The sequence below is a fragment of the Pseudophryne corroboree genome, chromosome 1 (genome assembly GCF_028390025.1).
Source record: "Pseudophryne corroboree isolate aPseCor3 chromosome 1, aPseCor3.hap2, whole genome shotgun sequence".
Classification (NCBI taxonomy): Eukaryota; Metazoa; Chordata; class Amphibia; order Anura; family Myobatrachidae; genus Pseudophryne; species Pseudophryne corroboree.
This window is the reverse complement of record NC_086444.1, coordinates 307,139,192-307,158,557: the sequence shown is the minus strand read 5'-3', so window position 1 is coordinate 307,158,557 and position 19,366 is coordinate 307,139,192. Positions and strand designations below refer to the sequence as shown.

The following is a 19,366-nucleotide window of genomic DNA, read 5'->3' as shown; positions in this document are numbered from 1 at the left end:
TCTGTGTCTGCCATCTGAGGTAGTGGGCGTTTTAGAGCCCCTGATGGCCATTGAATTGCCTGGGCAGGCACGGTCTGAGAAGCCGGCTGTCCCGTATTTGGCCTGTCGTCAAATTTTTTATGTAAGGAGTCGACACTTGCACGTAATTCCTTCCATAAGTCCATCCACTCAGGTGTCTGCCCCGCAGGGGGTGACATCACATTTATAGGCATCTGCTCCGCCTCCACATAAGTCTCCTCATCAAACATGTCGACACAGCCGTACCGACACACCGCACACACACACAGGGAATGCTCTTAAAGGAGACAGGACCCCACAAAAGACCTTTGGGGAGACAGAGAGAGAGTATGCCAGCACACACCAGAGCGCTATATAATGCAGGGACTAACTGAATTATGTCCCCTATAGCTGCTATAATATTTACTGCGCCTCAAATCTGTGCCCCCCCTCTCTTTTTTACCCTTTTCTGTAGTGTAGACTGCAGGGGAGAGTCAGGGAGCTTCCTTCCAGCGGAACTGTGAGGGAATAATGGCGCCAGTGTGCTGAGGGAGATGGCTCCACCCCTTTTTCGGCGGACTTTTCTCCCGCTTTTTTCTGTATTCTGGCAGGGGTAATTACCACATATATAGCCTCTGGGGCTATATATTGTGGTTATTTTGCCAGCCAAGGTGATATTATTGCCGCTCAGGGCGCCCCCCCCCAGCGCCCTGCACCCTCAGTGACCGGAGTGTGAAGTGTGTATGAGGAGCAATGGCGCACAGCTGCAGTGCTGTGCGCTACCTTGGTGAAGACTGAAGTCTTCTGCCGCCGATTTTCCGGACCATCTACTTGCTTCTGGCTCTGTAAGGGGGACGGCGGCGCGGCTCCGGGAACGAACACCAAGGACGGGTCCTGCGGTCGATCCCTCTGGAGCTAATGGTGTCCAGTAGCCTAAGAAGCCCAAGCTAGCTGCAAGCAGGTAGGTTCGCTTCTTCTCCCCTTAGTCCCTCGTTGCAGTGAGCCTGTTGCCAGCAGGTCTCACTGTAAAATAAAAAACCTAATATATACTTTCTTTCTAGGAGCTCAGGAGAGCCCCTAGTGTGCATCCAGCTCGGCCGGGCACAGAAATCTAACTGAGGTCTGGAGGAGGGGCATAGAGGGAGGAGCCAGTGCACACCAGGTAGTACCAAATCTTTCTTTTAGTGTGCCCAGTCTCCTGCGGAGCCGTCTATTCCCCATGGTCCTTACGGAGTCCCCAGCATCCACTAGGACGTCAGAGAAAAGTCCATTTTAAATCACATCACAGTGTTTAACATGGGTGACCCGGGTTCAGTGTGAAAGGCACCAACCCGAAAATAACCTGGGTCGAAACTGCAATGTGAAAAAGTCTGCGCCTTCTTGGACCCGGATGGGACCTGGGTTCAAAAGCCGGGTCCGACCTGGGTTTGCGATCTGAAAGCGGTATTAGTTTAGTTTGAAGGGAAACAAAAGCTTAGATAATATGGGTTCAGAAATTGATCTGGACCGTAATGAGAGGATGTGAGTGAGGGTAAAAAAAAGCAATGGTAATTCAGACAGGACTTGTGTTTGAAGGTAATATTGCATTGGTACAGTGAGCATGTCTTTGTAAAACGGATAGTTTTTGAAATGTCCAAGTCAGGAGGCGAATGATATAAAGAGTGAGTTCACATTTGTTTTTTAAAATTAGTTCTTCAGTTTTCTGTTTTTTTTTAATAGATTGGTATCCTTCTATTTCACTTTGGTTGAACGCTGGTAAAACGTTGCAGTTATGCTTCAATTTTAGCACACTTTGATAATATATACACAGCCTACAGGATGGAACTTAAATAAAGAAAAACTGCATGTGATCCCAATAATTGGAATCTATAACAAGATATGCTTAGCCTCACAGTTTTTAAACTTGCCTTTAAAAACTCATCTCTTCACACTTTCTGTACTCCCATTACACTTCAAACAAACTCACAAAGGGCCCTCTCACACGTAATTTGAGGACTGGTATTATGCAATCATGCTAATCTGTCAATTTGTAATCTAGTGTATAATTGTAATATACTATCATTGCTAGTGGCATCATATACTTTTTGTACAGTGCTACAGAACTGTTGTGGCTCCTTATAAATAAAAGATGATACTTTGTGAAGAGAGCACTTTGTATTAAGCCTTTGTATTCAGTACACTTACCATGTTAGGTTGTATAGCATAATTACCTGACACTTTGGAATAGTGTATTACTTCTATATTTTACCTAATTTCTCTCTATGGGCATGATTCAATGGTTTTGTTGATGCCCAGGGGAGACGGCATTAGCCACTATTCGCAGCTGAACACTGTCTAATTGGGCCCTCAAAAAGTAATGGGTACCTGCTCAGAGCAACAGCTGAATTTCTCTGATGCAGAGCCATTTTTTCATATGGGCACTTGCCCAAGGGCCCCGGGAGTATAATGATAGCAGAGGGTCCCCTTTTTCCAGGAGTACCAGATTTTTGAAAATCGTCCCTGAGGAACTGGAGATATCAGACCTCAAAGCAGTGGTCCCCATCCGAGCCTGTTAATTACTCTTCCCAGCCAGATATCTCAGGTTCTGTCTTACAGTTTTTATGACAGTATATACTCCAAAAGTTGGAACTCTCCCCATTCGGTGGATACTGGGAGCTTGTCTCTACTATGCCCAGAACCAGAGATATCAGCCTTCCAGCAGCTGGACCCTGCTCCAGCTCCACACGCTTGGTATGCAGTTTTATATTTTCATTGGTGGATTGCTCTGGCTCCTGAACTCTGATCTCCAATTGAAAGCTAAGAAATCTATTTCCAAGAACTGGAGATATCTGCAGTCAAGCATGCTGCCCACCCACCGGAAAATGATGAATATTAAAGCCCACTCCACTATCCACCCCTCCCCTGCGTATTAAACACCCCCTACAAGCCAGGGCCCTTCTACAGTTTAGTGTTCTCCTCCTTCCCCATCTCCCACCATCTGTGCAATAAAGGTCCTACATGCTGAATGGAAGATAGAAAACCCCCTACCACCCACGGAACATCAAAGCTGCCGCTGATACTAACCTCCACCCCTATCACTGGAGGATGGGTATAGACCCCAGTGCATTACTTTGACCAGGGGCCTTCCTTTCTGTGAAGACAGCCCTGCTTTGATGAAATGCCCCAAAAAACTATTGAATCACCCCATATGGGGTCGATTCATTGCCCGGGGATGGTGTTCCCAGAGATATTCAATACAGCACAATGTTGTCCCCAACAAGCCCCAACTGGGGCTGTGTGTGTTTAGAAATGTGTAGATCCATGACTATTTTCAGGGGATTGTAATTATGTATCATCTTGTATGCTGTGAAGTAACAGCCTTAAAAAAAACATATCCTTTAAGCAATAAACATCTACTTGCATCCTGTGACTACCAGAACAGCACAAAATGCTATTCCATTTTCCAGCTGGGTTGAGCCCAGTGTGTCCAAGCTCAAGGCATTAGCCAGCTACCCAGTGCAGACTGCTGTATAGGGAATCAGTGGGAATTAGCCAACTAAATCTAGGTGGTGTTGCAGCAGCAGCATGTCTACACATACCCAGTAGCAAGTGGTTCCAGGTGACAGTGGTAGGAGCCTAGGATGAAGCAAATCAACATGCTGCTGTAGGAGCCTGGGTAGAACAAGCAGTTCTAGGTGCCTGTGTAGAAGCCTAGTTGTGGCAGCAAGTTACCTCCCCATGATATAGTGGGAGCGGTCAGTAACAGGCAGATACTGACTGTGAGAAAAAATCCCTAGGAGTGACGTAAGCCCAATCATGCTGCTAAAGGACAAGTAACTTCCTCTACATAAAACAAACCTGTGATCGCTTTGAGAGTAAGGTCTTTCAGTCACAGTGCCCTCCACAGTGATCAGCACACTGCACTAAGAAATCCTAGTGAACAATATAAAATATAAAATTCCTTTCCTGCCTTATATTTAATATTGGTAAAATGCACTCCTAAAGCAGAGTGTAACCAAAAGTAACTTTTCCTGAAGGTTCAGTCCTTCAGAGTGCAGAGAGCATACTGTATGCATACCCTACCACATCACCGGGCTGCAGCTGCAGATAACACATTCTTCTTATATGGTCCTATATCATTATTTATCTAACCAACAATAAAAGACATGGAAACAATTATATTAACAATACAGACTCTCTGGGGAAGATTCAATGGAAGAGTGCTTCCATAGAAATATTGAGTTATGTTACTCTGCTGTATATTCCAGGTAGGAAATCTTTGTTTTGGTTGCACTCCATGAACAAAAATAAGTTGTGTTTCACTTATCATACTGCCTGGAAGTACACACAGTCGAGCTCACATCTAACTGAATCTACCCTTCTACAGTAAGGCTACGTACACACTTGCCAATGTGCACCAGATATATCGTCCGATCCAGCATATCGGGCGATATATTGTACACATCGGTAAATGTATATACCCTATATTGTCCGCTCCCACAGGTCATTAATGAGGTACAATGTCTTTAGTTTTCAACAAGAAATCTAAATATATTGTACGAGACGCATGCACATGGATGTGGGTGCATGCTGTCACTGACGAGACGCAAACTATATAGTTGCGGGTGTATAAACGATATCGTTTGCGAGGGGGGGAGGGGGGGGGGGATCTTGCGCGATGTCACATCTAATGTGACATATCCAATTGTGTACACAGCCTAAGACTCATGGCAATTTAGGATGGAAGCTTCCATAAAAAAATAAGTGACATTGTTCTTCAATACACGTACCAAAATCCTGAAAAAACACTAAATGATTTAGCCATCAACAGGAGATCATATATTACTCGGAACTTTATCACAGTAGTAATATATTACGCACAAGCATACAAGGTTCCTCAGCACATTTTGGAAATATAAATATGCCTTAAGGTGAACAAACTCACCAAAACTCTGTCTCCCAACTTGAGCTCTCGCTCCCCTTTCTTTATTGACCCAGTCTCAGAAAGATTTGATATTGATTCACTTGCTGTCCGTGAGAGGTTGCTCAGTGGGGCAGGTGTACTAGGTTCCTTAGTAGAAGATGTAGTACTTTTCAGAGGTGTTGCTACAGAAGATGGCACAGGAGAAACAACATTTGAAGAAGACACAGAGGTTGGTGAGGTAGCTCTTGATGTATTTTGGGCACCATTGGTCTCATCCTCCAATGGTTTACGTGACAACTTTGAAGGTCTTGTAAATATTCCCCTTAAGGCCTCACACTGGAAATATCGGACACCAGCAACAGCCCCATCGTTTTTGCCAATTGCATCATCCAGAACAATTCCTGCCCACTGTCCTGGAGCAAACTGAGTCTCACCAAGAAACTGAATGAATCCAGGTTTATTACCATTAACCCACACATGCTCTCCAACTCGAAAGTCATCCACAAACCCTTCTGGAGTCTCTAAAACTGGTGCACTGTCCGATTTTTCTACTGGTTTTAAAGGTGCAGCTGCAATAGAAAGACAAAAAAATATATCATGTGCTATGTAACACAAATATCTGGGAATGTAGAATGAGGATGAGAAGTACAGTAAACCTGCCAGCATGCATACTGTTGTTAGAAGTAGTCACTTTCTTACACACTGAAGTAATACTATAGTGATTAAAATAAATAAAAAAATTAACATTAAATCGACAAACATAAGTAATCTATCAATGCTATGAAATAAGTCCTACTTTTTCATTTAGTATCTTTCAGTGTATACAATATGGCAACATCGCACCATTGCTATGGGTGCACGCCATCTTACAGCAAGCAGAAAGAAAACACATGGGTAAAAATAAGAATTTACTCACCGGTAATTCTATTTCTCGTAGTCCGTAGTGGATGCTGGGTACTCCGTAAGGACCATGGGGTATAGTCGGGCTCCGCAGGAGACTGGGCACTCTAAAAGAAAGATTAGGTACTATATCTGGTGTGCACTGGCTCCTCCCTCTATGCCCCTCCTCCAGACCTCAGTTAGGGAAACTGTGCCCGGAAGAGCTGACATTACTAGGAAAGGATTTGGAATCCAGGGTAAGACTCATACCAGCCACACCAATCACACCGTACAACTCGTGATAACCATACCCAGTTAACAGTATAAACAATAACTGAGCCTCTCTCAACAGATGGCTCATACAATAACCCTTTAGTTAAGCAATAACTATATACATGTATAGCAGAGAGTCCGCACTTGGGACGGGCTCCCAGCATCCACTACGGACTACGAGAAATAGAATTACCGGTGAGTAAATTCTTATTTTCTCTGACGTCCTAGTGGATGCTGGGTACTCCGTAAGGACCATGGGGATTATACCAAAGCTTCCAAACGGGCGGGAGAGTGCGGATGACTCTGCAGCACCGAATGAGCAAACTCAAGGTCCTCCTCAGCCAGGGTATCAAACTTGTAGAATTTTGCAAAAAAGTGTTTAAACCCGACCAAGTAGCAGCTCGGCAAAGTTGTAAAGCCGAGACCCCTCGGGCAACCGCCCAAGAAGAGCCCACCTTCCTCATGGAATGGGCTTTTACTAATTTAGGATGCGGCAGTCCAGCCGCAGAATGTGCAAGCTGAATCGTGCTACAGATCCAGCGAGCAATAGTCTGCTTTGAAGCAGGAGCACCCAGCTTGTTGGGTGCATGCAGGATAAATAGCGAGTCAGTTTTTCTGACTCTAGCCGTCCTGGAAACAAAGTTTCAGGGCCCGGACTACGTCCAGCAACTTGGAATCCTCCAAGTCCCTAGTAGCCGCAGGCACCACAATAGGTTGGTTCAAATGAAACGATGATACCACCTTAGGGAGAAATTGGGGACGAGTCCTCCATTCTGCCCTTTCCATATGGAAGATCAGATATGGGCTTTTACATGACAAAGCCGCCAATTCTGAAACACGCCTAGTCCAAGCTAAAGCCAAAAGCATGACCACTTTCCACGTGAGATATTTTAGCTCCACGGTCTTAAGGGGCTCAAACCAGTGGGATTTTAGGAATCCAACACATGTTAAGATCCCAAGGTGCCACTGGAGGCACAAAAGGGGCTGAATATGCAGCACCCCTGTAACAACGTCCGAACTTCAGGCAGTGAAGCCAGTTCTTTTTGAGAGAAAAAGGGATAGGGCCGAAATCTTGGCCTTTATGGATCCTAATTTTAGGCCCATAGTCAACTCCTGACTGTAGGAAGTGCAGGAATCGACCCCCCTGGAATTCCTCTGTAGGGCCTTCCCGGCCACACACCAAGCAACCTATTTTCGCCATATACAGTGAAAAAGTCTTGCTGTCACGTCTTTCCTAGCCTTTATCAGCGTAGGAATAACTGCATCCGGAATGCCCTTTTCGCTAGGATCCGGCGTTCAACCGCCATGCCGTCCAACGCAGCCGCGGTAAGTCTTGGATCAGACAGGGTCCCTGTTGCAACATGTCCTGACTGAGAGGCAGAGGCCATGGGTCCTCTGAGAGCATTTCTTGCAGTTCCGGGTACCGAGTCCTTCTTGGCCAATCCGGAGCAAAGAATATTGTTCACACTCCTCCGTTTATTACAATTCTCAGCCTTTGGGTCTGAGAGGAAGAGGAGGGAATATATAGACCGACTGGAACACCCACGGTGTTACTAGTGCGACCACAGCTATCGCCTGAGAGTCCCTTGACCCAGCGTAAAACCTTTTTTATCCTTTTATTGAGGTGGGACGCCATGTAGTCCACCTGAGGCAGTTTCCATCAATTTGCAAAACTGCGTGAAGACTTCCTGATGAAGTCACCACCTTCCCGGGTGGAGGTCGTGTCCACTCCCGGAATGAACACTGCTGACGGTGCGCTTACTTGATTCTCCGCCCAGCGAAGAATTCTGGTGGCTTCTATCCTCGCCACCCTGCTCCTTGTGCCGCCCTGGCGGTTTACATGAGCCCCTGCGGTCTGACTGGATCAGAACCGGTTGGTCGCGAAGCAGGAACTCCGCTTGACTTAGGGCGTTGTATATGGCCCTTAGTTCCGGGATATTGATGTGAAGGCAAGTCTGTTGGCTTGACCACAAACCTTGGAATTTTCTTCCCTGTGTAACTGCCCCCCACCCTCGGAGGCTTGCATCCGTGGTCACCAGGACCCAGTCCTGAATGCCGAATCTGCGGCCCTCGAGAAGGTGAGCACTCCGCAGCCACCACAGGAGAGACACCTTGGCCCTGGGGGATAGGGTGATTAACCGATGCATCTGAAGATGTGATCCGGACCACTTGTCCAGTAAGTTCCATTGTCCTTGCATGGAACCAGCCGAAGGGGATGGCCTCGTATGATGCCATCATCCTTCCCAGGACTCGAGTGCAGTGATGCACTGACACCTGTTTTGGTTTTCAATGGATTCCTGACCAGTGTCATGAGCTCCTGAGCTCTCTCTATCTGGAGATAAACCCTCTTCTGGTCTGTGTCTAGGATCATGCCTAGGCGAGGCAGATGAGCTGTAGGAACCAACTGCGACTTCGGAATATATAGAATCCAGTCGTGTTGCCGTTTCACTTCCAGAGAAGGTGATACGCTGTCCAGCAACTGCTCTCTTGATCTCGCTTTTATGAGGAGATCATCCAAGTATGTGATAATAGTGACACCTTGCTTCCGCAGGAGCAACATCATATCCGCCATTACCTTGGTGAAATTGGTAATGACAATCCCGTACCGCAATTCTGAGGTATGCCTGATGAGATGGATAAATGGGGACACGAAGGTATGCATCCCTTATGTCCCGATTCATTTCAGGCTTGCAATGACCGCTCTTAGCGATTCCATCTTGAACCTGAACCTTTTCAGGTATATGTTCAGGGATTTTAATACAATATGGGTCTAACCGAACCGTCTGGTTTCGGGATTATAACATGGTCGAATAATAACACCCTCTTGTTGAAGGAGGGGACCCTTGACCACCACCTGTTGAAGATACAATTTACGAATTGCAGTTAACACTGGCTCCCTCTCTTGGGGGGAAGCCCGCCGGGTCCTCGGTGAGGGGGCATCTTCTCACAGTCCAGCCTGTATCCCTGCGATACAATTTCTATTGCCCAGGGATCTAACAGGGAGTGAACCCACTTGTGGCTGAACTTACGAAGGCGTGTCCCCACCGGGCCTAGCTCCGCCTGTGGAGCCCCAGCGACATGCGGTGGATTTTTGTAGAGGCCGGGGAGGACTTCTGTTCCTGGGGACTAGCTGTGTTGTACAGCTTCTTTCCTCTGCCCCCGGCTCTGACAAGAAAGGACGCACCTCAGACTTTCTTGTTTCTTTATTCGAAAAGCTGCATTTAATAATGTCGTGCTTTCCTAGGCTGTGCAGGAATATAAGGCAAAATATCAGAATTACCAGCTATAGCTGTGGAGACCAGGCCCGAGAACCTTTCTCCACACAATCCTCAGCCTTCCATATGCCTCTTAAGTCGGCATCATCTGTCCAATGTATATTCTACAGGACACGTCAAGCAGAAATCGACATAGCTTTTGTCTCTAGGACCCAGTATACTCATGTCCCTTTGGGCATGCTTTATAATTATATATCTATCACTTAAGACAGCATCTTAAAATATTTATATGCATACTAGGGTCTCAATCTCTGCTGATAAGGTACCTGTCCACGCTGCCACAGCGCTATAAACCAATGCCGACACAATCGCCGGTCTGGGTAGTATCCTAGAATGTGCATACTATCTGCAGGATCCCTGAGAATAGCTAGTGCAAACAGGACACCCAAGGGGAAGATTCTCAACACATCCTGGCCCTAGTGGGGAAAGGATACAGCCTGAGAATTCTCTTGTGGGAAGCTGCCGTCTCTTGTCTGGAGATTCCCGCTCTTTTTCCTCATGAGAGGAGGGAAATTTACCTCAGCATTCTTCCCCTTAACATGTGTACTCTCGTGTCAGGGACAGATGAGTCATCAGTGATATGCAAATCATCTTTTATTCCAATAATCATATATTGAATATCTTTTAGCCCTCTTGGCTGTAACTTTGCATTATCGTAGTCGACAGTGGAGTTAAACTCTGTGTCGATACTTTGTTATTTTGGATAGTGAACATAGAGAGACTCTGAAGGACTCTGTGACATAGGGACAGACCAGGGTAGATTTCCTTTCTGTTCCCTAACCTTTTGTGCAATAATTTTACCTCAGCACTTACACATATCCAAACAGGTGTCGGCGTTGTCGAGGGAGACACCCTCCCACACACATATCCGCTCTATCACCTCCTTAGAGGAGCCTTTTACCTCAGACATGTCGACACACACGTACCGACACACTACACACACAGGGGATGCTCTATTTGAAGACAGTTCCCCCACCAGGCCCTTTGGAGAGACAGAGAGAGAGTATGCCAGCACACACCACAGCGCTATATAATACAGGGATGTACACTATACTGAGTGATTTTTCCCCTATAGCAGCTTATATACACAGTTTTTCGCCTAAATTTATGTGCCCCCCCCCCTCTCTTTTTTTACCCTTTGTGTACCAGGATACTGCAGGGGAGAGCCTGGGGAGCTTCCTTCCAGCTGAGCTGTGAAGAGAAAATGGCGCCGGTGTGCTGAGGAAGAAGGCCCGGCCCCCTCAGCGGCGGGCTTCTGTCCTTTTATGTACTTTAATGGCTGGGGTTAATGCACATATACAGTTTATCAGACTGTATTATGTGCTTTTCGCCAAGTAAGGTAATCTAATTGCTGCCCAGGGCGCCCCCACCCCCCAGCGCCCTGCACCCATCAGTGACGGACTGTGTGGTGTGCTAAGGGAGCAATGGCGCACAGCTGCAGTGCTGTGCGCTACCTTAATGAAGTCTTCAGCCGCCGATTTTCAACTTCTCTTCGTTCTTCTGGCTCTGCAAGGGGGACGGCGGCGCGGCTCCGGGACCGGACGACCGAGGACTGGGCCTGTGTTCGATCCCTCTGGAGCTAATGGTGTCCAGTAGCCTTAGAAGCCCAAGCTAGCTGCAAGCAGGTAGGTTCGCTTCTCTCCCCTCAGTCCCACGTAGCAGTGAGTCTGTTGCCAGCAGATCTCACTGAAAATAAAAAACCTAACAAATACTTTCTTTTCTAGGAAGCTCAGGAGAGCCCCTAGGGTGCATCCAGCTCTGGCCGGGCACAGATACTAACTGAGGTCTGGAGGAGGGGCATAGAGGGAGGAGCCAGTGCACACCAGATATAGTACCTTATCTTTCTTTTAAGAGTGCCCAGTCTCCGGCGGAGCCCGTCTATACCCCATGGTCCTTACGGAGTACCCAGCATCCACTAGGACGTCAGAGAAAATGTGTTAACATTTAATCAAAGGTTTATCTTTAGCCAGAATCAATGCAAGGGTTAAGTCTAGACTCACAGTACTTGTCACTTACGCCACTGCTGAAAAAACACTGGTGCTGCCAATTAGACAGTGGGAGGAATGCGTTGATAAATAAAACCTGACTAAACTGAGACACAGCCAGTCAGCTGACTAAAGCACTGAAGGACAAATCATACCTAAATGTAGCGATGATAGATTAAAGTCTAAGAGGAAACTCTGGCAAGAACATTTCTTGTTTGAGGACCTTATACATATTAGTAAGGTAGAAATGTAAAATTATCAGTGATGCATTAACAATATTACTGTTAAGGATCATCTAGCTGGAAATAAGACCGGAGATACTCATTACATTACTGGGCATATACGCTAAAATTATCTGGCCGATCCCCTCAATATCAGTGGATTGTCCAGATAACTGCAGCATGTATATGGCCTACAGACCCGAAAATATTGATCGGTTGGGCATGCTGGATCGTCGAGCATGCCCTCTGATGCAATATTTTCAAGTATGCCTAGTAGTACAATCTTTTTTTTTTTTTTTCAAGTCTATAGGCTAACCTGTGTCAACAAAAAAAATTTTTTTAAATGATTAAATGACCCCCCTAAACTCAATAACTGAATGCGGCACCTACAGCAGCAAAACTGAATCCAAACGCTTCCAATAACTGATCAGTTTTCGAACATGAGCTGCCTGCTTAAGGTTCTTCCACAGCATCTCAACTGGATTCACATCAGGATTTTGACTAGGCCACTACATATCCTTACGTGGAGGGGCAGATATTTGTGCCAGACCAGTTATCCCTATAATTATACATGTATCTGTAATACACTCGACTCTTCATTTAAAAATATGTGCCCCTCCACGTAAGGATATTTTTTAAATATGATACAAGTAGTGGATGATGGAGAAATATATTTGTAAAAGGTTGGATAGACCTTTGAAGGTGTATATTGACAACAGTTAATAAGGGCACCGACTCATCAAATAACTGGTGGCTACATTGTTCCCTAACACATTAAGGGGTATATGCAATTGCGGTCGAATTCCCGAAATTGTCGAATTTCGGGTCATTTTCGCCCAAAAAAAAAATCCCCCAATGCAATTCAGTGCTTTCCGACCAAAAAACGGACTTTCAAAATTCGACTTTTTGAAATTCGACTTTTCTGCAGTGATACAAGTGCTGCAATTCGACAAAAGCATATTCAATTCAAGTTTGGAAATTCGACAGCAGTGCTTTTAGACGTCATTTTCAATCCGCCACACTTTGGAGGGTGAAAACAATAAAAAAAATGTAAACATGTTTTTTTTGGTGTTTTTTTTTTTTAGGAATAGCATATCTATTTATATTAGAAGGGATTAGGTACTTTTTTTTTTTTTTTTTGGAGGCACAAATATTATTTATATATTTTTTAAAATATTATTTTTTTATTTTTTTATTTTTTTATTGCTGGAACGGTAAAATCCTTAAAAAAAATGCCGTGGGGTCCCCCCTCCAAAGCATAACCAGCCTCGGGCTCTTCGAGCTGGTCCTGGTTCTAAAAATGCGGGGGAAAAATTGACAGGGGATCCCCCGTATTTTTAAAACCAGCACCGGGCTCTGCGCCTGGTGCAAAAAAAACGGGGGACAAAACGAGCAGGGGTCCCACGTATTTTTCACACCAGCATCGGGCTCCACTAGCTGGACAGATGATGCCACAGCCGGGGGTCACTTTTATGCCGTGCCCTGCGGCCGTGGCATTAACTACCCAACTAGTCACCCCTGGCCGGGGTACCCTGGGGGAGTGGGGACCCCTTCAATCAAGGGGTCCCCCCCCCAGCCACCCAAGGGCCAGGGGTGAAGCCCGAGGCTGTCCCCCCCCATCCAATGGGCTGCGGATGGGGGGGCTGATAGCCTTTTGTGATAATGAAAAGAATAATAAGAATTTACTTACCGATAATTCTATTTCTCGGAGTCCGTAGTGGATGCTGGGGTTCCTGAAAGGACCATGGGGAATAGCGGCTCCGCAGGAGACAGGGCACAAAAAGTAAAGCTTTCCGATCAGGTGGTGTGCACTGGCTCCTCCCCCTATGACCCTCCTCCAAGCCTCAGTTAGGTACTGTGCCCGGATGAGCGTACACAATAAGGGAGGAATTTTGAATCCCGGGTAAGACTCATACCAGCCACACCAATCACACCGTACAACTTGTGATCTAAACCCAGTTAACAGTATGATAACAGAGGAGCCTCTGAAAGATGGCTCCCTACAACAATAACCCGAATTAGTTAACAATAACTATGTACAATTATTGCAGATAATCCGCACTTGGGAAGGGCGCCCAGCATCCACTACGGACTCCGAGAAATAGAATTATCGGTAAGTAAATTCTTATTTTCTCTATCGTCCTAGTGGATGCTGGGGTTCCTGAAAGGACCATGGGGATTATACCAAAGCTCCCAAACGGGCGGGAGAGTGCGGATGACTCTGCAGCACCGAATGAGAGAACTCCAGGTCCTCCTTAGCCAGAGTATCAAATTTGTAAAATTTTACAAACGTGTTCTCCCCTGACCACGTAGCTGCTCGGCAAAGTTGTAATGCCGAGACCCCTCGGGCAGCCGCCCAAGATGAGCCCACCTTCCTTGTGGAGTGGGCCTTTACAGATTTAGGCTGTGGCAGGCCTGCCACAGAATGTGCAAGTTGGATTGTGCTACAGATCCAACGAGCAATCGTCTGCTTAGACGCAGGAGCACCCATCTTGTTGGGTGCATACAATATAAACAACGAGTCAGATTTTCTGACTCCAGCTGTCCTTGCAATATATATTTTCAATGCTCTGACAACGTCCAGTAACTTGGAGTCCTCCAAGTCACTTGTAGCCGCAGGCACTACAATAGGCTGGTTCAGATGAAATGCTGACACCACCTTAGGGAGAAAATGCGGACGAGTCCGCAGTTCCGCCCTGTCCGAATGGAAAATCAGATATGGGCTTTTGTAAGATAAAGCTGCCAGTTCTGACACTCTCCTGGCCGAAGCCAGGGCTAGTAGCATGGTCACTTTCCATGTGAGATATTTCAAATCCACATTTTTTAGTGGTTCAAACCAATGAGATTTTAGAAAGTCCAAAACCACATTGAGATCCCACGGTGCCACTGGAGGCACCACAGGAGGCTGTATATGCAGCACTCCCTTAACAAAAGTCTGGACTTCAGGGACTGAAGCCAATTCTTTTTGGAAGAAAATCGACAGGGCCGAAATTTGAACCTTAATAGATCCCAATTTGAGACCCATAGACAATCCTGATTGCAGGAAATGTAGGAATCGACCCAGTTGAAATTCCTCCGTCGGAGCACTCCGATCCTCGCACCACGCAACATATTTTCGCCAAATGCGGTGATAATGTTGCACGGTTACTTCCTTCCTTGCTTTAATCAAAGTAGGAATGACTTCTTCCGGCATGCCTTTTTCCTTTAGGATCCGGCGTTCAACCGCCATGCCGTCAAACGCACCCGCGGTAAGTCTTGAAACAGACAGGGACCCTGCTGAAGCAAGTCCCTCCTTAGAGGTAGAGGCCACGGATCTTCCGTGATCATCTCTTGAAGTTCCGGGTACCAAGTCCTTCTTGGCCAATCCGGAACCACTAGTATCGTTCTTACGCCTCTTTGCCGTATAATTCTCAATACTTTTGGTATGAGAGGCAGAGGAGGAAACACATACACCGACTGGTACACCCAAGGCGTTACCAGCGCGTCCACAGCTATTGCCTGCGGATCTCTTGACCTGGCGCAATACCTGTCCAGTTTTTTGTTGAGGCGAGACGCCATCATGTCCACCATTGGTCTTTCCCAACGGGTTACCAGCATGTGGAAGACTTCTGGATGAAGTCCCCAATCTCCCGGGTGAAGGTCGTGTCTGCTGAGGAAGTCTGCTTCCCAGTTGTCCACTCCCGGGATGAACACTGCTGACAGTGCTATCACATGATTCTCTGCCCAGCGAAGAATCCTTGCAGCTTCTGCCATTGCACTCGTGCTTCTTGTGCCGCCCTGTCTGTTCACATGGGCGACTGCCGTGATGTTGTCCGACTGGATCAACACCGGTTTTCCCTGAAGCAGAGGTTCTGCCTGGCTTAGAGCATTGTAGATTGCTCTTAGTTCCAGAATGTTTATGTGAAGAGACGTTTCCAGGCTCGTCCACACTCCCTGGAAGTTTCTTCCTTGTGTGACTGCTCCCCAGCCTCTCAGGCTGGCGTCCGTGGTCACCAGGATCCAATCCTGTATGCCGAATCTGCGGCCCTCCAATAGATGAGCACTCTGCAACCACCACAGAAGAGATACCCTTGTCCTTGGAGACAGGGTTATCCGCTGGTGCATCTGAAGATGCGACCCTGACCATTTGTCCAACAGATCCCTCTGGAAAATTCTTGCGTGGAATCTGCCGAATGGAATTGCTTCGTAAGAAGCCACCATTTTTCCCAGGACTCTTGTGCATTGATGTACAGACACCTTTCCTGGTTTTAGGAGGTTCCTGACAAGCTCGGATAACTCCTTGGCTTTTTCCTCCGGGAGAAAAACCTTTTTCTGAACCGTGTCCAGAATCATCCCTAGGAACAGCAGACGAGTTGTTGGCATTAACTGGGATTTTGGAATATTCAGAATCCACCCGTGCTGTTTTAGCACTTCTTGAGACAGTGCTAATCCCATCTCTAGCTGTTCTCTGGACCTTGCCCTTATCAGGAGATCGTCCAAGTATGGGATAATTAATACGCCTTTTCTTCGAAGAAGAATCATCATCTCGGCCATTACCTTTGTAAAGACCCGAGGTGCCGTGGACAATCCGAACGGCAGCGTCTGAAACTGATAGTGACAGTTTTGTACGACGAACCTGAGGTACCCCTGGTGTGAGGGGTAAATTGGAACGTGGAGGTACGCATCCTTGATGTCCAAGGATACCATAAAGTCCCCTTCTTCCAGGTTCGCTATCACTGCTCTGAGTGACTCCATCTTGAACTTGAACTTCTTTATGTACAGGTTCAAGGACTTCAGATTTAGAATAGGTCTTACCGAGCCATCCGGCTTCGGTACCACAAATAGAGTGGAATAATACCCCTTTCCTTGTTGTAGAAGAGGTACCTTGACTATCACCTGCTGAGAGTACAGCTTGTGAATGGCTTCCAAGACCGTCTCCCTTTCGGAGGGGGACGTTGGTAAAGCAGACTTCAGGAAACGGCGAGGTGGATCTGTCTCTAGTTCCAACCTGTATCCCTGAGATATTATCTGCAGGATCCAGGGATCTACCTGCGAGTGAGCCCACTGCGCGCTGAAATTCTTGAGACGACCGCCCACCGCCCCCGAGTCCGCTTGAGAAGCCCCAGCGTCATGCTGAGGCTTTTGTAGAAGCGGGGGAGGGCTTCTGTTCCTGGGAAGGAGCTGCCTGTTGCTGTCTCTTCCCCCTTCCTCTGCCTCGTGGCAGATATGAATATCCCTTTGCTCTCTTGTTTTTAAAGGAACGAAAGGGCTGCGGTTGAAAAGTCGGTGTCTTTTTCTGTTGGGGAGTAACTTGAGGTAAAAAGGTGGATTTCCCGGCTGTAGCCGTGGCCACCAAATCTGATAGACCGACTCCAAATAACTCCTCCCCTTTATACGGCAAAACTTCCATATGCCGTTTTGAGTCCGCATCGCCTGACCACTGTCGCGTCCATAAACTTCTTCTGGCCGAAATGGACATAGCACTTACCCGTGATGCCAGTGTGCAGATATCCCTCTGTGCATCACGCATATAAAGAAATGCATCCTTTATTTGCTCTAAAGACAGTAAAACATTGTCCCTATCCAGGGTATCAATATTTTCAATCAGGGACTCTGACCAAGCTACTCCAGCACTGCACATCCAGGCTGTCGCTATAGCTGGTCGTAGTATAACACCTGTATGTGTGTACATACTTTTTTGGATATTTTCCATCCTCCTATCTGCTGGATCTTTAAGTGCGGCCGTCTCAGGAGAGGGTAACGCCACTTGTTTAGATAAGCGTGTGAGCGCCTTGTCCACCCTAGGAGGTGTTTCCCAGCGCGCCCTAACCTCTGGCGGGAAAGGGTATAAAGCCAATAACTTCTTTGAAATTAGCATCTTTTTATCGGGGGCAATCCACGCTTCATCACACACCTCATTTAGTTCTTCTGATTCAGGAAAAACTATAGGTAGTTTTTTCACACCCCACATAATACCCTGTTTAGTGGTACCTGTAGTATCAGCTAAATGTAACGCCTCCTTCATTGCCAAAATCATATAACGTGTGGCCCTACTGGAAAATACGGCTGATTCGTCACCGTCGCCACTGGAATCAGTGCCTGTGTCTGGGTCTGTGTCGACCGACTGAGGCAAAGGGCGTTTTACAGCCCCTGACGGTGTTTGAGGCGCCTGGACAGGCACTAATTGATTGTCCGGCCGTCTCATGTCGTCAAACGACTGCTTTAGCGTGTTGACACTATCCCGTAATTCCAAAAATAAAGGCATCCATTCTGGTGTCGACCCCCTAGGAGGTGACATCCCCATATTTGGCAATTGCTCCGCCTCCACACCAATATCGTCCTCATACATGTCGACACACACGTACCGACACACAGCAGACACACAGGGAATGCTCTTAACGAAGACAGGACCCCACTAGCCCTTTGGGGAGACAGAGGGAGAGTTTGCCAGCACACACCAAAGCGCTATATATGACAGGGATAGCCTTATAATAAGTGCTCCCTGTATAGCTGCTTTTATAATATAATTTTTGCCACTATTTTGCCCCCCCTCTCTCGTTTTACCCTGTTTCTGTAGTGCAGTGCAGGGGAGAGACCTGGGAGCCGTCCTGACCAGCGGAGCGGTGTAAGGAAAATGGCGCTGTGTGCTGAGGAGATAGGCCCCGCCCCTTTTTCGGCGGGCTCGTCTCCCGCTCTTTAGTGGATTCTGGCAGGGGTTAAATATCTCCATATAGCCCCCGGAGGCTATATGTGAGGTATTTTTTTAGCCAAATAGGTTTTCATTTGCCTCCCAGGGCGCTCCCCTCCCAGCGCCCTGCACCCTCAGTGACTGCCGTGTGAAGTGTGCTGAGAGGAAAATGGCGCACAGCTGCAGTGCTGTGCGCTACCTTTATAAGACTGAGGAGTCTTCTGCCGCCGCCGATTCTGGACCTCTTCTTGTTTCAGCATCTGCAAGGGGGCCGGCGGCGAGGCTCCGGTGACCATCCAGGCTGTACCTGTGATCGTCCCTCTGGAGCTGATGTCCAGTAGCCAAGAAGCCAATCCATCCTGCACGCAGGTGAGTTCACTTCTTCTCCCCTAAGTCCCTCGTTGCAGTGATCCTGTTGCCAGCAGGACTCACTGTAAAATAAAAAACCTAAGCTAAACTTTTCTAAGCAGCTCTTTAGGAGAGCCACCTAGATTGCACCCTTCTCGGCCGGGCACAAAAATCTAACCGAGGCTTGGAGGAGGGTCATAGGGGGAGGAGCCAGTGCACACCACCTGATCGGAAAGCTTTACTTTTTGTGCCCTGTCTCCTGCGGAGCCGCTATTCCCCATGGTCCTTTCAGGAACCCCAGCATCCACTAGGACGATAGAGAAATTGTTTTTTCCAGCAGTACTACAAGTCCCAGCAAGCCTCCCCCGCAAGCTGGTACTTGGAGAACCACAAGTACCAGCATGCGGGAGAAAAACGGGCCCGCTGGTACCTGTAGTACTACTGGGAAAAAAATACCCAAATAAAAACAGGACACACACACCGTGACAGTAAAACTTTATTTCATACGTCGACACACACATACTTACCTAAGTTCACACGCCGACATCGGTCCTCTTCTCCATGTAGAATCCACGGATACCTGAAAATAAAAGATCAATATACTCACCTCAGCCATGGTCCAGAGATACATCCACGTACTTGGCAAAAAAAGAAAACGAACACACGGGCCACCGGACTGAAAGGGGTCCCATGCTGACACATGAGACCCCTTTCCACGAATGAGACCTGTCAGTGACAGCTGTCACACAAAGGTATCTAAAGCCAATCAGGAAGCGCAACTTCGTGGCGCTCACCTGATTGGCTGTGCGCTGTCTGTG

General features: G+C 47.2%; 1 protein-coding gene across 10 annotated transcripts in view; it reads right to left on the bottom strand.

Annotated features, from left to right (window-relative positions):
• The window catches only part of CLIP1 (CAP-Gly domain containing linker protein 1), a 307,706-nt gene that overhangs the window by 217,942 nt on the left and 70,398 nt on the right, over positions 1-19,366 (bottom strand). For all 10 annotated transcript variants that reach the window (XM_063964458.1, XM_063964459.1, XM_063964456.1 and 7 more), the window contains exon 3: positions 4,922-5,469. In XM_063964458.1, coding sequence (XP_063820528.1) covers positions 4,922-5,469 — 548 coding nt within the window. The remainder of the gene's footprint in view (positions 1-4,921; positions 5,470-19,366) is intronic.